This window comes from Malaclemys terrapin, chromosome 10 (genome assembly GCF_027887155.1).
Source record: "Malaclemys terrapin pileata isolate rMalTer1 chromosome 10, rMalTer1.hap1, whole genome shotgun sequence".
Lineage (NCBI taxonomy): Eukaryota > Metazoa > Chordata > Testudines > Emydidae > Malaclemys > Malaclemys terrapin.
Window position 1 is genome coordinate 5647797 of NC_071514.1, and position 19698 is coordinate 5667494.

At 38.5% G+C, this 19698-nt stretch overlaps 1 protein-coding gene and 1 non-coding gene across 2 annotated transcripts; both read left to right on the forward strand.

Moving 5' to 3' along the window:
• The first annotated feature begins 1433 nt into the window (after positions 1 to 1433).
• On the forward strand, positions 1434 to 19474 carry TIPIN (TIMELESS interacting protein). Its single transcript, XM_054041409.1, has 7 exons — positions 1434 to 1632; positions 4590 to 4683; positions 6260 to 6335; positions 8772 to 8894; positions 10367 to 10434; positions 14199 to 14398; positions 18275 to 19474. The coding sequence occupies exons 1-7, from the start codon at positions 1500 to 1502 to the stop codon at positions 18427 to 18429; spliced, it is 849 nt and encodes a 282-aa protein (XP_053897384.1). The 5' UTR covers positions 1434 to 1499; the 3' UTR covers positions 18430 to 19474.
• On the forward strand, positions 12325 to 12460 carry LOC128845013 (small Cajal body-specific RNA 14). The gene has a single exon (XR_008446600.1). It is a non-coding gene; the product is annotated as a small Cajal body-specific RNA 14 (non-coding RNA).
• Positions 19475 to 19698: the final 224 nt, after the last annotated feature.

Here is a 19698-nt window from a genome sequence, read left to right on the forward strand (position 1 = left end):
AGATGCCTGTAACTGAAGGAAATCGGAGGCCAACTATTTTGCTCTCTAGTTTTGGGGACATTAGGAACTGCCAGAGTGGGTCAAGCTGACGGCCTGTCCAACCTGTTTCTAGCATTGGACCAACTGCTTCAGAGGAAAGCACTAAAATCCTCATAATGCAGGAGTGGGGAACTTTTTTTTTTCTATCAGGGCCCCCGACCCACAGAAAAAAATCAGTAGCAGGCCACACCCAGCCCAGGCGGTGGTGTAGAGACTGGGGGCTTCCCCTAAACTCTGGGGGGGGGGCAGAAATGAGGGGTTCAGGGTGTGGGAGGGGACTCCTGGCTGGGGCAGGGGTTTGGGGCTAGGGTGACCAGATGTCCTAATTTTATAGGGACAGTCCCAATTTTTGGGTCTTTTTCTTTTTCTTATATAGGCTCCATATACCCCCCACCTGATTTTTCACACTTGCTGTCTGGTCACCCTAGGTGGGGCTGGGGCCGAGGGGTTTGGGGTGCGGGCTCACAGCTGGGGCAGGGGATTGGGGTGAGGGAGGAGGCTTAGGGTGAGGGCTCTTGGAAGGAGTTAGGGAGGGGGTTCCTACCGGTGGGGGTGTGGGGTCTAGGAGGAAGTTAGAGTGTGGGAGGGGGTTCAGGGTGCGAGCTCCAGCCGTGTGGCACTTACCTCAGGTGGCTCCTGGTTGGCAGCAGGACTAAGGCAAGCTCTCTGCCTGCCGGAGCTCCTCACCACTCCCAGAAGCGGCCGCTATGTCCTAGGCAGAGGCATAGCCAAGAGGCTCTGCGTGGTGCACCCCCACAGCTGCGGAGTTGGCGCTGGGGGCAGCCTGCAGAGCTTCCCTGATCGCTCCTGCTCCTAGGGGCTGCAGGGACATGCCATCTGCTTCCGGGAGCTGTGCGGAGCCGACCGGACTTTTAACGGCCTGGTAACCCCTGCTTCCCCCGCAGTAGGGCAAGCCGAGGTTCGGGGCTTCCGGCCCGCGGGCTGTAGGTTCCCCACCCCTCTCATAATGGGTCATTATGGAATAGCTTGGCGACAGGGGAAGGTTTTATTCTAGCTCAGTTAATTTGTGGTTAAACTATACTTTGAAGCACGAAGATTTATGTTAGAGCTGGTTGGATATTATTCCCCCCCCCCGCCCCCCCCCCCCCCGGCCAATCAAAATTACCCCAGGGTGATTTTGTTTTTTTGACAAAGTCAATGTTTTCCATGGAAAGCAGACACGTGTCATAAAATAGTTTAGTTAACAACCCAATATTTTTGTCAAACTGTTTTGATGGGCAATTTTTGACCAGCCCTCCTGTCTATGTCCCATAAATTGACTAAACAGTTTCATTATCTGTGTAAGTATTCCATCCTTTTAATCTCCTGGACTAATTAATATTTTGTATCCCTCATGTTAACTGGCAAACATATTTTTCATAAAATGCAGGTATCTTCAGACAAAAGATGTGCAACTTCTTAATATCCTCTTCTTTAGGGGAAAAAGCTTAACTGTGAAGATGATAGATCCATTAGCAAACAACTTGTTTGATCTTCCTGAGTATGATGATACAGAAGATGAAACATTTCCACCTCTTCCACCTCCTTCCTCCACAGGGAGAGATGATGTTGAAGGAGCCCTCACCAATGAAGGTGCATATCTTCTAGAACTAAATAATTTGTATTACAGCATATATATTGAAATACTATGAAACTGTGATGTTAGTGTCATATTCTGTTAAATTGGTTTATAAAATTCTAGTTATCTAAAATTGATTAGAATTTTTTTCTCCTGCTTCTGTAAATTAAAATTGGACCTGATTGTGCATGATAAACCTTGCAGGGGAAGGAAACATTTTCTGTATTGTACACACCCCATCAAAATATCTGTAAAACAAAATAGGTCTTTCAATATACTTTTTTTTTATTCTGAAAAAAATCTATATTCTTGTAATATCAATGAAAAGGAATGAATACTACAACACTGAAACAAAATAGTCAGTGAACATCACTTGCTTCAGATTATCAGTAATAAAATACTTACACACATTGCAAAGTGTTACTTTTTTTGAATGGAACAGAAGTTGTAACATTCTGCCAAATAAGTGTGCTAAGCATAACAGGTTGTAATAATAGGATTTTTCTTAATCCATATCAAGTATTTCAGGATATATTTTAATTTTAAGGGGGTGAACAGGAAAGTAGCAAAGCTTGCAGATGATACAAAATTAATAAGGATAGTTAAGTCCAAAGCAGAGTGTGAGGCATTACGGGCAAATCTCACAAAACTGGGTGACAACAAACAAAATGGCAGATAAAATTCTATGCTGATAAGTGCAAAGTGAAGCACATTTGAAAAAAAAAAAAAAATCCCAATTGTACATATATAATGGTGGATTCTAAATTAGCTGTTAGAACCCAAAAAAGAGATCTTGGAGTCACCATGGATATTTCTCTGAAAACTTCTGCTCAGTGCACAGCAATGGTCAAAAAGACTAACAGTATGTTAGAAACTATTAGGAAATGGCTAGAAAATAAAACAAAACATCATAATGCCACTATATAAATCTGTGGTGTACCCATATCTTGAATACAATCCAATTCTAGTTGCCCCATCTCAAAAAGTATACAGTGGAACTAGAAAAGGTCAGAGAAGGGCAACAAAGATGATTATGGGCTGTTCAGATTAATAAAGAGATGACTAAGGATGGGGATATGTTAGAGGCCTATCACTCCATTCATGATTTTGAAAAAGTGAATAGAGAAGTTTTGTTTACCTTTTAAGAAATTGTATTAAACCTGCTACCTATTAAACAAGAGGAAGTACTTTTTCACACAAATAATCTTTTTGGGACTCGTTGCTGTGGGATATTTGTGGCCAAAAGTATAACTGGGTTAAAAAAAAGAACTGTATAAGTTAATGAGGAATAGGTCCATCAATGGCGATTAGTCCAGAGGATCAGGATGCAACCACATGTTTGGGGCAACCCTAAACCTCTGACCACGAGAAGCCAAGAGCAGAAGATTGGTGGATCACTCCATAACTGCCTCCTGAGGCTCTCGTATGGGCCACTGTCAGAGACAGGATACTGGGCAAGATGGACCATGGTCTGACTCATTATGGTAGCTCGTTTATTCTTCCTTTAAAAATTTGCAAGACTTGAATATCTGATAGCCAAATAAGTTGACTGGATAGTTGTTGTATATAAAGATGGTATACTTTGACTATGAGTAATGTTAAATTTCGATTTCTCAAATATTAGATTTTATGTATGCATTCCTTGATTCTTGGTTTACATCTTTTTTTAGAATAAAAGTAGAACACTTATTGATTAGGAATAGATTGGTTTGGATAAGCACACTAACGTTGATATGTGAAAATGAGTTTCCTAACTCTTGAATTTTCTGAACTTCAGAGAATAAAGCATGTAATATAAGAATTTGTGTACAGATTGTACAGTGCCTACAATAATGGGGCACCATTCTTGGTTGGCCCTTAAGTATTACTGTAATAAATTTGATTAACATTGACCCTAGTCTTGTGATGAGAACTGTTAAGGATGGACCCCATGACCACATAGTCCTGTTGAAATCAGCGGGTTTTTGTTCATGGATCTGCCTTAAAGTATTACTTTGTTGGTTATTCTACTATAACTCTCTAAAATGTAAGTGGCATGGCCATTATTCAGGTAGCTCTGGTCAGCATCCCTACTTTTCATTCAGTTTTGAACTAATCACTATCTGTTTAGGGCAGTAGGGGTCTACAGACTATGCCTAAGATTTCCATAAGGGTCCACACCTCCATTCGAAATTTGTTACGGGTCTGCAAATGAAAAAAGCTGAATACCATTGGCTTAGGGCAGTGTTTCCCAAACTTGGGATGCCGCTTGTGTAGGGAAAGCCCCTGGTGGGCCGGGCTGGTTTGTTTACCTGCTACGTCCGCTGGTCCAGCTGATCACAGCTCCAACTAGCCGTGGTTTGCTGCTCCAGGCCAATGGGAGCTGCGGGGAGCGGCACGGGCTGAGGGATGTGCTGGCCACCGCCGCGGCAGGCAAACAAACCAGCCCGGCCCGCCAGGGGCTTTCACTACACAAGCGGTGTCCCAAGTTTGGGAAACACTGGCTTAGGGCACTTGAGAAAGTTTTGCCTCCCTTCCCCCCCCCCCCCCAAATCCTGAAGGATTCCTGACACCATAGTTATAATTTATAGCCTTGATTTTTGCTGTTAAAGCACACACAATGTATTGGTTACAATTAACAAACTAAGGTACAAATTTTAAAAGTAGAGCTTTTCATTAAGATGGGAAATATCTTTTCTGGCAAATAAAAAAAAACCTCATTCTTCTAAGATATCAAGAATATTCCTTTTTCTTTTTAAACACTTTATAAAAAAGTGGATTTGGGGGGAAGGGAAGGAGAGAACATACAAGGATCAGTTATTCACAGTAACATATACAGAATGTGCACTGTAAACATTCAGAGGAAAACTGGTAACTGGTAGAGCCAGTAAGATATGAGTAGAACATAAAGATGTATAAAACATTAATTTGAGTAATGATTGTTGGTATCATTGCATTATAGATTTATAGTATGTTGTGTTCTATTTGTCAGAGCAAGATGGAAATAAACCATCCCAAACGAAGGATTCTACTGTGTCTACACAGAAAGCAATTAAAAGGCCGATACCTAAATTAGATGCTCAAAGGTATTTGTTGCACAATGTTCCTATGTACAGGTGATGATTTCAGTGTTTAAAAAAATAATAATCTTTGTGTGGCTGCCTGGCAGAAATTGATTTAGGGAGTTTATCTGTTTCTACATTACCCACTTGGTCATTACCAAGTTTTAGGTTGTGGATGTTAGAGATGAATATATTTAGCTTATTGTTGCGGAATGTACCTGATCCTTTTGTTCTTCATTTACCTTTATAGTGCTGTTATCCGAAGTCATACTTTTATTGTAAGCGCTTTGGGACATGAAAACTATTTTATTGGTAAAGTGTCGTATATGAGAGTGCATTTTTGTCTCTATAATATCTTTTGTCCGTCCTTCAGATTACTTCAAATTTCAGCCTGCCTTAGGAACATTTCTTCTGACTTTTTTTTTAAATTGGGAAATCCTTCAAAATGAGACTTCAGACTGATATTTTCCGGGTGTTATCCACAGTCTTGTGAAGTGCAGTAAAATCTGATTTTTATAGATATTCAAACTCTTGCTCTTGAAATTATATTTGTAGGAGTTAGGCAGCATTGTTAAGGAGTAGAAAACTATTTCCTTCTGCATGCGAAACTGATTTTTAAGTGAGAAAGTAAACAGAGATGAATCCCTATATTGTGAAGATGTGTCTTTTAAGTATACTAAATGTTATTCTAGGATATCATAGTTTGGTGTCTTGGAAGCATTCAATTTTAACCTTTGGTTATCTGTATACTAGCACTGGCCATCCTCTCTCTTCCACATAGACTGTAAATTGTTAGGGCTGGGACTGTTTCTTATTACATGTTTGTATTAGGCACTGTACAATGTGGGCCCTGATCCTGATTGAGGCATATGAGTGTTTAGCATATCTCACGTAAATACCTTGCAATGCCGGCTACAAAAGTGCCATGCGAATGTCTGTTCTCACTTTTAGGTGACATTGTAAATAAGAAGGGGGCAGCATTATCTCCCATAAATGTAAACAAACTTGTTTCTCTTAGCGATTGGCTGAACAAGAAGTAGGATTGAGTGTACTTGTAGGCTCTGAAGTTTTACATTGTTTTGTTTTTGAGTGCAATTATGTAACCAAAAAAAAAAAATCTACATTTGTAAGTTGCGCTTTCACGATAAAGGGTTTGTACTACAGTACTTGTATGAAGTTAATTGAAAAATACTATTTTTTATCATTTTTACAGTGCAAATATTTGTAATAAAAATAATATGAAGTGAATACTGTACACTTTGTATTCTGTGTTGTAACTGAAATCAATATATTTGAAAATGTAGAAAAACATCCAAAATATTTAATAAATGTCAATTGGTATTCTATTGTTTAACAGTGCGATTAATCTCACTGTTAAACAATAGAATACCAATTGACATTTATTCACTGTGTGATTAAAACTGCGAATAATCACGATTAAATTTTTTTGAGTAATCGCGTGAGTTAACTGTAATTAATCGACAGCCCTAATAAAAATATCACAAATAGTAAGCTTTAGAATTTCTAGCTGAATAACTGTTTTAAAAAAAAAAAAAAAGTTGAAAACCATATTAACTCAGGACATTTTTCATATTCACAGGTTAATTTCAGAGAGAGGACTTCCAGCCTTGCGACATGTATTTGATAATGCAAAATTTAAGGGTAAAGGACATGAGGTAAGAAATATTGAACAATTCTTATCCTGTTTCTTAGGAACATAGTTTAGATGAAAGGTTTACTTTCTTTCTTTCTTTCTTTCTTTCTTGGTAATTGGGAGGAGTGAAGTATAACTCTAGAACTAAATCAAATATTACTTTCTAAAAATGTGTAAAGACTTCACCCTAGACTAAAATAGGGCCAGCTAACGCTATTTCAAATGCATCTTGATGGTGCTTTTTCAATCATATTAAGCTACATCAGTTGAAAAAATATGATTGGAAAAATGCATCCTGACCTTAAACCATTTCTAGTTAATTTTCCAAACTAGAACCATTCTGGTGGAACTTTTATTGTGTGATTTTTAATGTGCCCACAGAACGATTGTTTTTAAACTTTGGGAGGGTAATAAGACTGCTTATTCTGTCCTCAACAAATATTGTTAGTGTCCTTGAATAGTTTGATAACTTACCTTAATAACATTGTGGTTTAAGTTTTACACATACAAAGGTTAGGAAAGTACCAGGAAATTCAAAGTTATCGTTCCCACAACAGCTGTAATTTAATTTTTAATCTTAAAGAATAAATTAACGTGACTAGAATAGAACATACTATGTATGTGGACTGGCATGATTGCTATGGGAACCACCAAATTCCTTGACTTTGTAAAATCTTAGCTACAACATTGCATGTACTTAGCTTTTTTGAGAGCCATTCTAAATGACACTGAGTTGGAATGTTCCATTGTTAGCGGATCAGCTGAAGTGCTGTGTGCTATGGTCTCCCCTTGCACATGATCCTCCACTTGAAGTGGTGGGAAAAGCGTTTGGGGTAAAGCTGTCTGAGGTCATTTTAAATTCTTTGTATCACAGCAACAGTAGTGAAAAGGACTTGGACAAAACTAAGGATCTGTTCTGAAATGTTTGCTAGAATGGGATGATTTAAAAATGAATATATTTAACTCTTGTACTTATTTCACTGATAATGTTACACTATTTTTGTGATGGTTTTAAGGCTCACCCACTAGTTAGGGATTCTGTTATCACCCGCCCCATAACCTTGGGGTCCCTTAATGCTGTGCTACTATTGCTCAGATCCCTGACACGAGCCACCTGCTCACAAGCACAGAGTCTCACCCTGACTTCTACTAACCTAGTTACTTCTTGCAGGGTGACACTAACAGCCCTTCTATTCCCAAGTCTCCCCAAATCCATCCTCCCTGAGTTCTTAACTACCAGACCTCTGATTGTTCCCCTCTGGTTCATCAGCCCTGAAGGTATGAGTCTAGCCCCTCCGTTATCAGCTGACTTTGGGGGAACACAGTTTCCACAGTTTACTTGGAGTAAAAATAAACTAAAGGTTGATTTAATAGAAAAGCCACAGATTCAGAGATGAAATAGGAAGGAAGAGTAAACATTACTGTGTAACTTGTATAATAAAAAAGATGCAACTTTAGGCTTTACACTTCCATATAAGATAAAATCCCCTTTCTAATACAAGTTACCGATTGCCTTTGAACAGTTTCCCAGTGTACCTCTAGCCATAGGGACAATCCAGCGTTTTGCTGACATTACTGGCCAAATGACTGTCCCTCAGTTTCTGGATGAAAACCTCAATTGCAAGCCTGCTTTTAAAATACTTTTTCCTTCAGTCTGGGATGATACATATTTATTTAGAGTGTGGAAAAAATCCTCTCTTGTCTTGAGAGCCAGGATGTCTCAATATCTTTCTATTAGCCCCAGTAATCTACCATTGTCTCTTCCTGGCTGGACAGTGGTCGTTACTTGAAGCTGTTTTGTGTAAATACCAGGTTACCAGCCTTGGGAAATGCCCCTTCCTTCTGTGAGGTGCTGGTGAATTTGTAATCTAGATTATGAGCATATATGTATGTATGCCTAAATGTGCAGTTTCATAACCAGAATCTACATACCTCATGATCATCAAGTTCAGAAAATTCCAAGCTTTCATAAGACTTTACTCAATACACTTGCATGGTATAATAATACAGTAGGCAATCAGTTTCTTCATCTGCTCTTTTTGGGGTTTTTAAACCTTCTGTTTTCTGCTTGGTGTGTCTGGATCATGATTGTCACAATTGACACAATGAATCTTTCACCACTTGTTTGTTTTTCTGTTCTGTTTAAGAGCTTTTGTTTACAAAAATTTTCAGTTTATAGGTTTCTGAAAAGGTGATTTTAAAGTCCAGGCAGGTGTGTATCTGAATGCTGATCACCATTCTTATTATAGATTGGCTATGCTCTTTTGTAATAGCCCATAATAGCAATCATGAACTTACCTAGTACAATGTAAGATCACCTGATATACTTACCTGTTCAGTTTCCAGGAGACTTTCAGCCTTGCAAAAACCGAATGCTAGTGTCTTTGAAAATGCTTCTCACTCTAAAATTTGCATATTTATCCAACTGTTGGAATTGCATGTCTTTTATTTATGTCAGACAGAGGACTTGAAGACACTTTTAAGACACGTGGAACACTGGGCTCATAGGCTGTTTCCGAAACTGCAGTTTGATGATTTCATGGAGAGAGTAGAGTCTTTGGGAAATAAAAAGGAAGTTCAAGTAAGTGCTAGTCATGTCTTTTCTGTTTTGTTACAAATACCATATTGTACAAGTGGCAGAGTTTGGGAGGATAATACTGTGCAAAAAGAAGACAAGTTATAATGCTCTCCTAAATAATTCATTAAATTAAATGCACATGTTCATTTAATTGAAGTAAAAATCTCAATCAGTGTTGTTGAATAAATTATTTAGGAGTGCATTATGCGTTACCTTTCATTCGAAACACAATATTTCAGAGAACATGCTGTAACTTGTAGGTGCATCTTTTATTACCAAAGTAAGTTATTTTGGAGTGCAGGAATTGATTTTTACATTTACATCTGCAGCAGAGTGTTTAGTGGATGTGCTGTTTCCTGCATTACTTAAGGGAAGATGGGGAACACAGAAAAAAAAACTTCTAAGCGCGCAGTTTCAGCCCAAACAGAGACGAGGATTGTAAGGAACTGTGAAGAAAGGCACTGACCTTCCTGGGAGGGGAAAAGAGGGTGAAAGCGGGTTAGCAGCGAGTTAAACACTTTACCATCACCCAGAAAGAGATGATACGTCACAGGCGAAAATAGCATCATCATCCTATGACCAGACCATGAGACAACCGTGAATGGAGACCTGAGTAGGAAAACTTTTACTCCCCAAAGCCTAACAAAAAAAGCAATTGTGAACAATCTGTCTACTTTCCTCTGCTATTGGCTAAAAGTAAAATATGCTTCAATTCCTCTCTTAGCCTGGTTGTTGGAGACTTTCAGGTAATATTGCTAAAGCTGATTTGTGAGTCAATGTTAAATTTTATCTGACCTGGTCTAATACATACAAAGGCTCGTAACCATCTCTTCTAACACAGGAGCATATGGAGGGGAACAAAGTAATTGAAAATCTCTCAAGTTTTGACAAGGGTGTAGCATAGTGGAATTGGTTAAGGGTGAGCAAAAAAAAGAAGTGGAAGCCAGAGACCCCGCAGTTCTTGCTTCAAGCTGCATCAGTATGGCAAGACCAGTAACTATGCTATTTACTGCCAGTCCATTGTGGCACTCTGCAGCATCTCGGGTTTGGGGAAAGGCAGGGGAAGATCAAGTGCTGTAGGAATTAATTTGGTATTAACTTCCACAAGTTATACTAAAATTTTTTGCCAAGTTCAGCTTCTCTTCCATTCCGATGTAGGTGTGAGAGAGGTGAGTAAATGGAAGGAAGCATACCATATAGCTGATTTTCTTTTCCCTAGCGCCCCAATGTGGTTTTCTTCCTTCTGGACTATGCAGGACATCAATGATTGAAATGTTAGTAAAGGTGTGCGTGCCTGGTGTGGTGGCAGGAAGCCCTGTGATTACACCCTGTATTCTCAGTTGTATATAAGTTTACCAATGAAGTTTCAGGTTTTGCATTAAGCTTTATGTAACTATTGTTTTACTGTGAAATAGTGCAAAGATGTTTTGGTGAAAACATTAATCTGTAATAAATAGCATCTCTTCTCATTTCAGACCTGCTTAAAGCGAATTAGACTTGATCTTCCAATTTTACATGAAGATTTTACAAGTAATGAAGGCATGTATGCTTTTCTGCAGCCTGTTCCAGTAGTTTATTTAAAAATTAACTTGTTCTCAGCTTTCACAGTCAATGAAAAAATAAGGTACAATGGAAAAATAACACATCTGCATCCTTGTACAGGGGAAAAAGAAACCTCCTAGGATTATCTGGTCCTCTCTTTTAATAACATGCCTCTGTAGAAGACTTACAGAATTATGCTAAATTTTCTTTGATCAAATTTAAGTCTATCCTCTACATCCTGATCAGGCTATATATATCTCTAGAGATGAGTAGCTTTCAGTAAAGGAGAAGTTTCTCAACATCTTATTATCCATTCTCAGCTGGAAAATAGGTAGTGGATAATAAGTTAACCCAAAAGCAGGACATCAACAAGGTTTGAGTTGTTAGAGCCTTCAAGAAACTTTCTATTTTGACATAAAATTAACATTAGGGTTCCACTTCACCTATAGAGGTGCAGAATTGAAGTGCTCTTGCAGTTTACGAGTCTGTGATTGATAGGAAATAGAAGGTTCTTTAAGTACATCAAGTGATTTATGTATGTATAAGTTTTCCCATTTTAACAGAGCAGTCAGTCTATCTGATGATTCTTTTCTTGTTAACAATACTTATTGGTGTCTGCTGCCACTACTGTATTTAGCTGTCTGTATACTTACTACTCCTTTTAACTCTTTCCACTATCTCAAGATCCTGCCATTTAAAAAAAAAAAAAAAAAGCAATAGGGAATTTTGAAGTGGCTAATGCAGCAGTTCTTTATATAATCAAATAGTGCTTCAGATGAACCAGAAAGTAGTTTTATTACTAGTCTGTGGAAAAATATTTTCCTTGCATGAAAAATGAGTTGGATTCAATTAGTGTTGTGAAAGAAATTGTAACACTAGAGAGAAGTAACAGACCACAGTTTTCTCTTGGGTCCTCATTGCTTATGGTGAGCAAGCAGTAAGAAATCTTTCCCTTTTTCTCTATGATCATTTTGTGGCAGAACTAGTGAAACATATTACTACCTTCTCTGTCTGCTTATTTCATTGTGGATAAAATCTGTTTAGGCTGTGCTGTGAACTTTCTTCAGTAGTTGTAAATTATCTAGATGAGGTGTTAGTTACCATGGGGAGCTGACTGGATTAGTGATCAGGCACTGTTGCCTCTATACCAGTGACTATAATCTGGGCAAATCTCCAGTCTAGATGATGTCTTGGAGCTACACCATTCATAAATCACCGTGTCCATAGAAGGTTGCAGTCCTCTTTCTCTTCTTCTCAGTCAATTCTTTTTATACTTGTTCCTTTTCATGTTGGGTGTTTTTTTTGTCTTCTGGCCTCCTTATTGTCCCACAGCGAGTCAGCCTGAAGAGGGAGATATTGTTACTGGGGCAAATCCTTATTGTAGCCCAGTTTATCTACTTCATTTTGGGAAGGATATATTAATATTGTGTAGCTTCTCCTCCATGTGACAATGGAACAACGTTGGCATGTAAATCCAAGACATACAAACTATAAGCACAAGAGTTAATACTAGAAAAATAGTGAGGCTTATTTTATTTTATTTATTTATTTTAGTTGATCATGTGCAAATATGAGGTATCTTACTGAATAGCATAGACACAAAAAACATGTCCATAGACCATTTTGTCATTAAATGCAAAAAAGCTTTAGAGAACGCAGATGTTAATATACAGACAGTGTTTTGTAACAATCACACTTTCATTGCAGTGTTTCTGGAAAAAAAGATCATAGGACAATGTGTGAATGACACTGTTCATACTTTCAGGTGACTCAGTGCCATGAAAAATAGTGCTGAGAAAAAGCTAACTAGCTTTGTGATCAAATATTTTGTGAGACATGCAGGAGACATGAGTTCAAACCCTGTGTGAGACATTAGTGCAACTACATAAATGTGGCTGTATTTTCTGTTGGTTGTATTTGTTAGTAATATAATGCAACCCTAAGCAGCCACGTACATTAAAACATATGGTTCCTGCCGACAGAGTCTGTCTAGTTATCAGACTTTCTGTGCGATGGCTCCATACACTAGTTTTTAAAATCATGTTATAGTAGAACACCAATTTTACAAACTGAGGACTTAACAAAATTGAACAACTCAAAATTACAGTAGGATGCTGCACTGCATCGTTTTCTTCTTGTCCTTCAAACCAATGCCAAGCAGTTCTCAAGGTATCAGAACGTGCAGGGATGTTGACTTGTTTTTCAACAACACATTTATGTGACTTATTTCCTTCCCCTCCCCCCAAATTGGGGGGAAATAGTTTTTATTACTGGTTGTTCATAAAATTGACATTCATAAAATCAAGATGCTTTCTTTTAAAAAAAAAAAAACAACAAAAAGAGATTAAGACTAATGGCACTACCAATTATACCTCTGTCATAGATGTCTCAGGGCACAGCTGCACTACTACCTATACCAACAGGAGGGGATCTCCTGACCATTGATAATCCACTTCCCTGAGCCGTGGTAGCTAGATCATCCGGAGAATTCTCTTGTCGACCTAGCGCAGTCTACGTTGGGTGTAAAGTCATTAACTGCATTACTCAGATGTCTGGATTTTTCACACCCCTGAGCGATGTAAATATACTGACTTAATTTCCTAGTGTAGACCAGTTTTCAGATTTCAAAGAGAGATGTTTCATAGAGAATTTTCAGAAGTAGTTGGAAAAATTTGAGCAATTTCTTGGCTGAAGTCAGCTTGAAAATTCTATTCAAAAACATTTTCTGCATCTCACTGCCTTGGAGCACTTCTCTGTGCACTTGGGCAAGTCACTCAATTTCTCTACCTCCATTTTGAATATTGTAAAATATGGCAATCATGGTGATATGTATTCCCTATTTGTAGCAACATAATGAGGAGTTCTAAAGAGTGACTGTTTATGCATTTTAAAGACAGCTAAATTAACAGATGTATTTGAACATGTGTCCTGTTGATTCCCAGCATCAGAGAATCAGTCAGTTCTAACCTTCCGTTTTTCTGCACCAACGGGAAATGTGGCACCTTAGAGAATTTGGACCTTTTAACAAGGATTTAATGTGTTGCTTTGGCCAGGGCCTACACTACAGGCTTATATTGGTATATAAATCCAAACCCCTGAGTGACATAGTTATACCAACACCCCCTTCCCTCTCCCCCCCAGTGTAGACAGCACTATGTTGGTGGGAGAGCTTTTCCTGTTCACATAGCTATCATTTCTCAGTGAGGTGGATTAATTACGCCAATGGGAGAAGCTCTCCTGTTGCCATAGTAGCATGTTCACTAATGTGCTACAGCAGCACAGCTGCAGCACTGCAAGACTGTTATATGAAGACAAGCCCTTTGTCCTACCTCTGATTCACCTCAAACCTTCAAGTACAAGGGTGCAGCCAAAAACAGAAAAAACAACCCACAAAAAACCCTGTACATTCAGAACTTGGTCCTGCCATGCGGGCAGGGGACTGGACTCGATGACCTCTCGAGGTCCCTTCCAGTCCTATAATCTAAACTTTTTTTTTTTAATATGGTCTATTTGGTGCTAGTCAACACTGTTAGTATTCCAGGGATAAAAAATACAGATTTCATAGAAATCAGGGAGCCACCATCTAGCCTCAGTTTAAACAGTGAATTATCTCTAGCTACCAATCTAGTATTTACAACTTTAAATGTACTTTCTAACATGTTTTTACGGTCTTAGATCTACATTGAAACTTTTGGTTTCACTAGTAGTAAAGCTTTGGCTTCAAAAGTGCTGATGGTTTTTGCTCATGCCTTTTTATACAGGTAGTGGAGGGGGAAATAATGGGCTCAAAATGTCTCCTGAAGAAGAATTAGACCCCTTTTCTCAAAATGTGAAGGAAGAATTTGATTCTCACTCAAGTACTGCCTTAACAGAGGAGCAACAGCGAAGAATTGAGAGGAACCGGCAACTAGCCTTGGAAAGAAGACAGGCAAAGATGCAATTTAACAGTCAGTCACAAGAAAATGGTAAATAGTAACAGAATTTTGCAATTTAAATGCTGACGAGTAATGTTCGTAGCTTAATTTCAAAGCCCACACCCTCAAACCAAAGAAGAGAACAGGACATGCTTTAAAAATATATTTTAAAAAGCAGCTAATTTTCTAGGGGGTTGTGGTTGTATGGAGCAGTAGACACCTAACTGTTCACTGAGATTTTTCTATATTCCAGAATTTAACCTTTATCTGTGCAAAGTTGGGAGCTTTCACTGTATTGCAGTTGAGATTAACCATTCAGAAAACCACACAGATAAGCCCCTCCTCAGGGAAAGTTACCTGTCAATTAAACTTGCATATTGGAGGGGGGAGTTTCTAGTCTTCATGTTTCTAAAGATAACGTGACTAATGTGGTTCTTCTTGATACAGCAGAGAGGTTAAATGATGATGTAATGGATACACATTAGAGGCAGATCCAGTAGTCTTACCTCTAAAAAAAAAAAAACAAGGAGTCTGGTGGCACCTTAAAGACTAACAGATTTATTTGGGCATAAGCTTTCGTGAGTAAAAACCTCACTTCTTCGGATGCCTCTAGTCTTACCTCTAACTTCCTATTAGAAAGTGGCAGGCTCAAAAAGCCTCTTTGGAGCTAGGTTTTCTTCTTTTCTTTAGGACGTTTTAACAGGGTTACAGATTCTAGCTATGTAATTATCGGAGACTATAGGTCAACCATTACAACAGTGAGCTTTTGCTTAGAGAAACATTATACAGTAATATAGAGAGATCTGGTGATCTATAACAGATCACAGTTAGAGTGAATATCTTGACACTACCCATGACATGATTTTTATTAGATGGAGTGAAAATCTCTCATTACACATTTAACAAATCAGGTCTGTCTATCAAATGTTAATATTCAAAAAAATTGGACAGGTATGTTTTTCCCCCCAATGACTGTACTTAGAGTGGTAACCAAATATCTGTCTTCTTTCTATCTTGCTGTGTATAATTTTCCTATAACAACCATCTCCCACATTTTAAAAACATTCCTCTAGAGTTCACTATTTTGCCCTCCCTTCTCCCAGTGGGAGGCTATCAATAGCCTACTAGTAGTAGATAAGATAATTCTTCGTTTTCTTGTGTGTGACTATTTCCACTAGGAAGCCCCAGGAGGATTATCAAAGGATAAATTGGTAATAAGTATCCAATTGTTTGTGATATTTGGTTACAAATTGCATCCCAGTACTCTCTGGCTAGACATGTCCACCAGCTGTGCATAAAAATCTTTCACCACAATTTCTCCAGAATTTATCCATCTATTAACCTGATGGGTGTGAGGGTACCGCTGAAACAGTATCTCAAATACATTTTATCATGCTACAGACTGAGTTTGCTGGTCCTTTTTTGTAGATGAGACCCCATTCCTCTGATGTGATTAGTCTGTACAGATCCATTCCCAGCATGTCATATGGACTTTTTTTCTTTTTTTTTTTTTCTTTTTTTTGTTAGGAAAGTTGTCTGAAAAGGTGATGTAAATTAGTTTTTTTTTTTTGTCCAGATGCCATTGTTTCTATTAAAGTTAGCTGTCTATAAAACAGCTTTTCTAGAAAGTTGAGAAACATAATGCCTAACTTGAAAGTACTGGGTACCATAGGACAGTGGTTCTCAACCAGAGGTCCAGGGCTCCTGAGGGGCCGCAAGCAGGTTTCAGGGGGTCCACCAAGTATGAGTATCATTAGATTTTTCTGGGGCCCCGGGAAGAAAACCGAAGTCCCACTGCATAGGACTGCAGCCTGGGGCCCCAAGCCCTACCACCAGGTGCCAAAGCCAGAACAATTTAGCTTTGTGGTGTCCCCGTGGCATGTGGCCCTGGGCAGTTGCCCTCCTTGATACCTCCTAATGCCAGCCCTGGCTTTTATGTACAGAAAAACAGTTGTGGCACAGCTGGGCCGTGGAGTTTTTATAGCGGGGGGCTCAGTAAGAAAAAGGTTGAGAAACCTTGACATAGGAGTGTGTGCCAGTTAAAGTTAGTTTTAATCTCAATTTTTTTTTTTTTTTTTTTTTTTTTGCTTAATAGCTAGTCAACTGTTTGTATTCTGTGACTTTCCCAGTTTTCAAATCACTGTGGTTTGCAATTTGGGTTAAAATCTGGATTATTAGCAACAGATGTCATTAGCAAGAGAAAATAATTTCTTCTCTAGTTCTAGCTCAACCCATAGAGTAGCCTTTGCTAAAGGATGTGTATACATTTCTGGAAGGTGTGATTATTTTGTATTAATCTGTGGTAGCCTAGCAATGTTTATTGAACAAGAAAATTGTGGCAGTGTAAAGGCCCAGTGTTTGGCTGGGTTAGAGTACCCCCAAACCAGTACTGCTTTGATCTGGCTGGCTTGATAGTAACATAGAATATTTCTGGTCTGTACAAAGTATGTGCACTCACTCTTAATCTTTTCTTATTTCACATAAAATCTATCATCACCCTCTGTATTCCTGCTAGGGTTTTATCTGGGATTATTATAGAAAGATTTTGAAATAAGAAAGATATCCTTGGCAAAATGTTCATTTTGCCTGTCTATTCTTCCTAACCAAGAAATTGCATACTTCCTGCATCATTTGCTGAAGTAGAGGTTTGATATTTATAGCGCTCTTCTGGATTGTTTGAGATTTGAATTCCCAGGTGTATCCTAGAATTTATTGCCCATTTGTACCCAAATGTTTTCTGGAGGAATGGGACTTCTCACAATCTGGCAAATTTATAGCTAGCATTTCAGATCTGATATAACTTAGTTTAAATCCAGATGCTTTTCCAAAGTCATGGATTTCTTTAGATACTAAATTTTAGGGAAATATTTAGTTTAGATAAATGATATGACCCCAGCAGGCAGCTGCGTGCCATTAAAAATCGGCTCGTGTGCTGTAGGTTGCCGACCCCTGCGCTAGATCGATGGGAGAGCACTCTCCCATTGATTTGTGTACACCATCTGCCCGAGAAGCGTAAGGGAAGTCAACGGGAGACACTCTGCCATTGTCACAGCGTAGTGTAGCCACCGCGATAAGTGGATCTAACTATGTCGACTTCAGTTATGTGAATTTGCGTAAGTTAGATCAATTTACAATGGTAGTGTAGACCAGCCCCTGGAGTTTTACCGCTTTTCATATGTGGTATAGTCTCAAGTTCTTCTTCAATATCTTGATCCATGTTGTTCTCTTTGGCAAGTCTGCTACTTCTAGATATATTTGAATAACATCAGACCTTGGAGTATCTGAGGTTTAGACATTTTTATAATAGCTATGCACATTAATGAAATGTGTGCTACTTCTATCTTTTGCTAATTCTTTTTAATTGGTGGAAGAATATGTTGCTCTTGAATACCTGTAAGCTTTTGAGTCAAGAACTTGCATTGCCTTTTCCATAAAATGCCCGGTTTGTATAGCTAAGGGCTTTTTCTGTGGCATCAACAGTCAATTTTCTCCTAATACTACTGAGTTGTTGATGCGGCCAGCACATCCCTCGGCCCATGCCGCTTCCCGCAGCCCCCATTGGCCTGGAGCGGCAAACCACGGCCAGTGGGAGCTGTGATCGGCCTGAACCTGCAGATGTGGCAGGTAAACAAAACGGCCTACCCCGCCAGGCTACATGCCAAAGGTTGCTGATCCCTGCTTTACTACCTGCAGCTAGACTTCTACCTTAGGGATAACTGATAATTTCCTTTCTACATTTTAGGAAAAAAAAGTGCTGATTGCTGCATCTTTATCCATCTCCTAACAAAACCCTATGCACAATTATCTTTGCTGGTCACAGATTCCAAATTAGTGACTGTCCTGAATCCTTGAGGAGGGTGGCTCAGAGGTAAATGAAACTGTAGTACTTTGATATCATAGGCAGTAATGTTTTACTTTTTTAAATAGATCTGTCTGCCACCCAGCCAAATGAAGAATTTAAGACAATGGAGGCTCAGGATGACCTGACAGAAGTAGAAATTCAAGCCGCTGAAGCTGAAGTTGCTGATAGTGAAGCTGTGGACAAAGATATACAACTTAAATGTGCAGAAGAAATCAAATAACTTTGTCTGGATACAATGATGTTTTAGAAAGACCCAGATATCTTAATGTGCTCAAGTGTCATTGACTTCTCTCCCCACTCCCCCCCCGGACGTTCTGTGGAAATCTTATTCGTGACATCAATGTAGCTGGACAAAATTAATCTGTTTCCCTGGGTAAAAAAGCAGATATCAGCTCTTAAGGTGTCAGAGAAAACAGCTACTATTCAGGAAAGGAGCACAACTACTCTGCATTTCAACTGTTGTTGTTTTTTTTAAACTCGCTTTTTCTAAAGTGACAAAAGGTATCAGTGAAAATATTGACATTAATTTCTTGGAACTATACTATGAAGTGACTTTTTTTTACAATTGACATTCCTCAAGCTTAACTTACCTGGGTCTTGAAAGCCTGAGTTTGTATAAATTTTTTTACATCCTGTTAATTTTTTTTTTTTTATAGAACACAAGTGATGGTTCAGTGTCAGGAACTTCTTGCTCAGTATGAACATTCACCATCTTCACTCTTCTGAAGCATTTTGTAACAATACTTCATGTTATGAAATGCTTGTATTTTAGTAAGTTATTTTATACAGCACCTTGAAAGTTATTAAATTTTGGAAACCAAATTTGAAAAATATTCTCTACATAACATTATGATGGCCCACAAATTCTCTATGGCACAAATTTGTCAATCAAATGTGCTCTAAACATACTCTACTAATTGATGGTGCTTAAGTCATGAGAAAATCACATGACAAGAAGTTAAGTAGCTTCAGATTTACAATTGTTAAAGCGTTCTGTGGTCAAGGGGGGGGTATTTGATAATTCTGGTTATCTTTTTAAAGGATTTTTGCCTCCTACAACAAGTGCTATGTATTTATTCCCCTGTTTTAGGGGAAGTTACGTTTCTGTTGAAGGGACAAGGTCAGACTATATAAACTCAATTAAATTTTTATTTTAGGGAAGGGAGTAAGCATTAAAAGCTTGAAAAACTTCATTGAAAATTAAGTTAGAATAGATTTTTTTGAGTTGATAGTATACTAATACAATAAAGTTGAAGTGAAATGGACTCTGTAGGAACTGGGTGTTTAACTTCCTTTTCTGCCTTTGAAAGCCTCCCCAAAGAAATTGTTTCTTTAGATGACAATCCTTTCGTGCTTTATTGAAGTCAATCATCAAACAATATTACATTTAGCTTCATATTAATTTTGATAGTGGCAGCAAGGCTCTTCAGGAGTCTCCTTTCCATTAGTATGTTATAAATACCCTCAGAGGTTCCAGTAATCAGGTTAA

Bases quoted from the DNA above. Each gene is read 5' to 3' on its own strand.
- TIPIN (XM_054041409.1), top strand. From the start codon at position 1,500: ATGATAGATCCATTAGCAAACAACTTGTTTGATCTTCCTGAGTATGAT. The intron at 4,684-6,259 runs GTATTTGTTGCA...TCATATTCACAG, and splicing joins CCTAAATTAGATGCTCAAAG to GTTAATTTCAGAGAGAGGAC. The intron at 14,399-18,274 runs GTAAATAGTAAC...TTTTTTAAATAG, and splicing joins CAGTCAGTCACAAGAAAATG to ATCTGTCTGCCACCCAGCCA.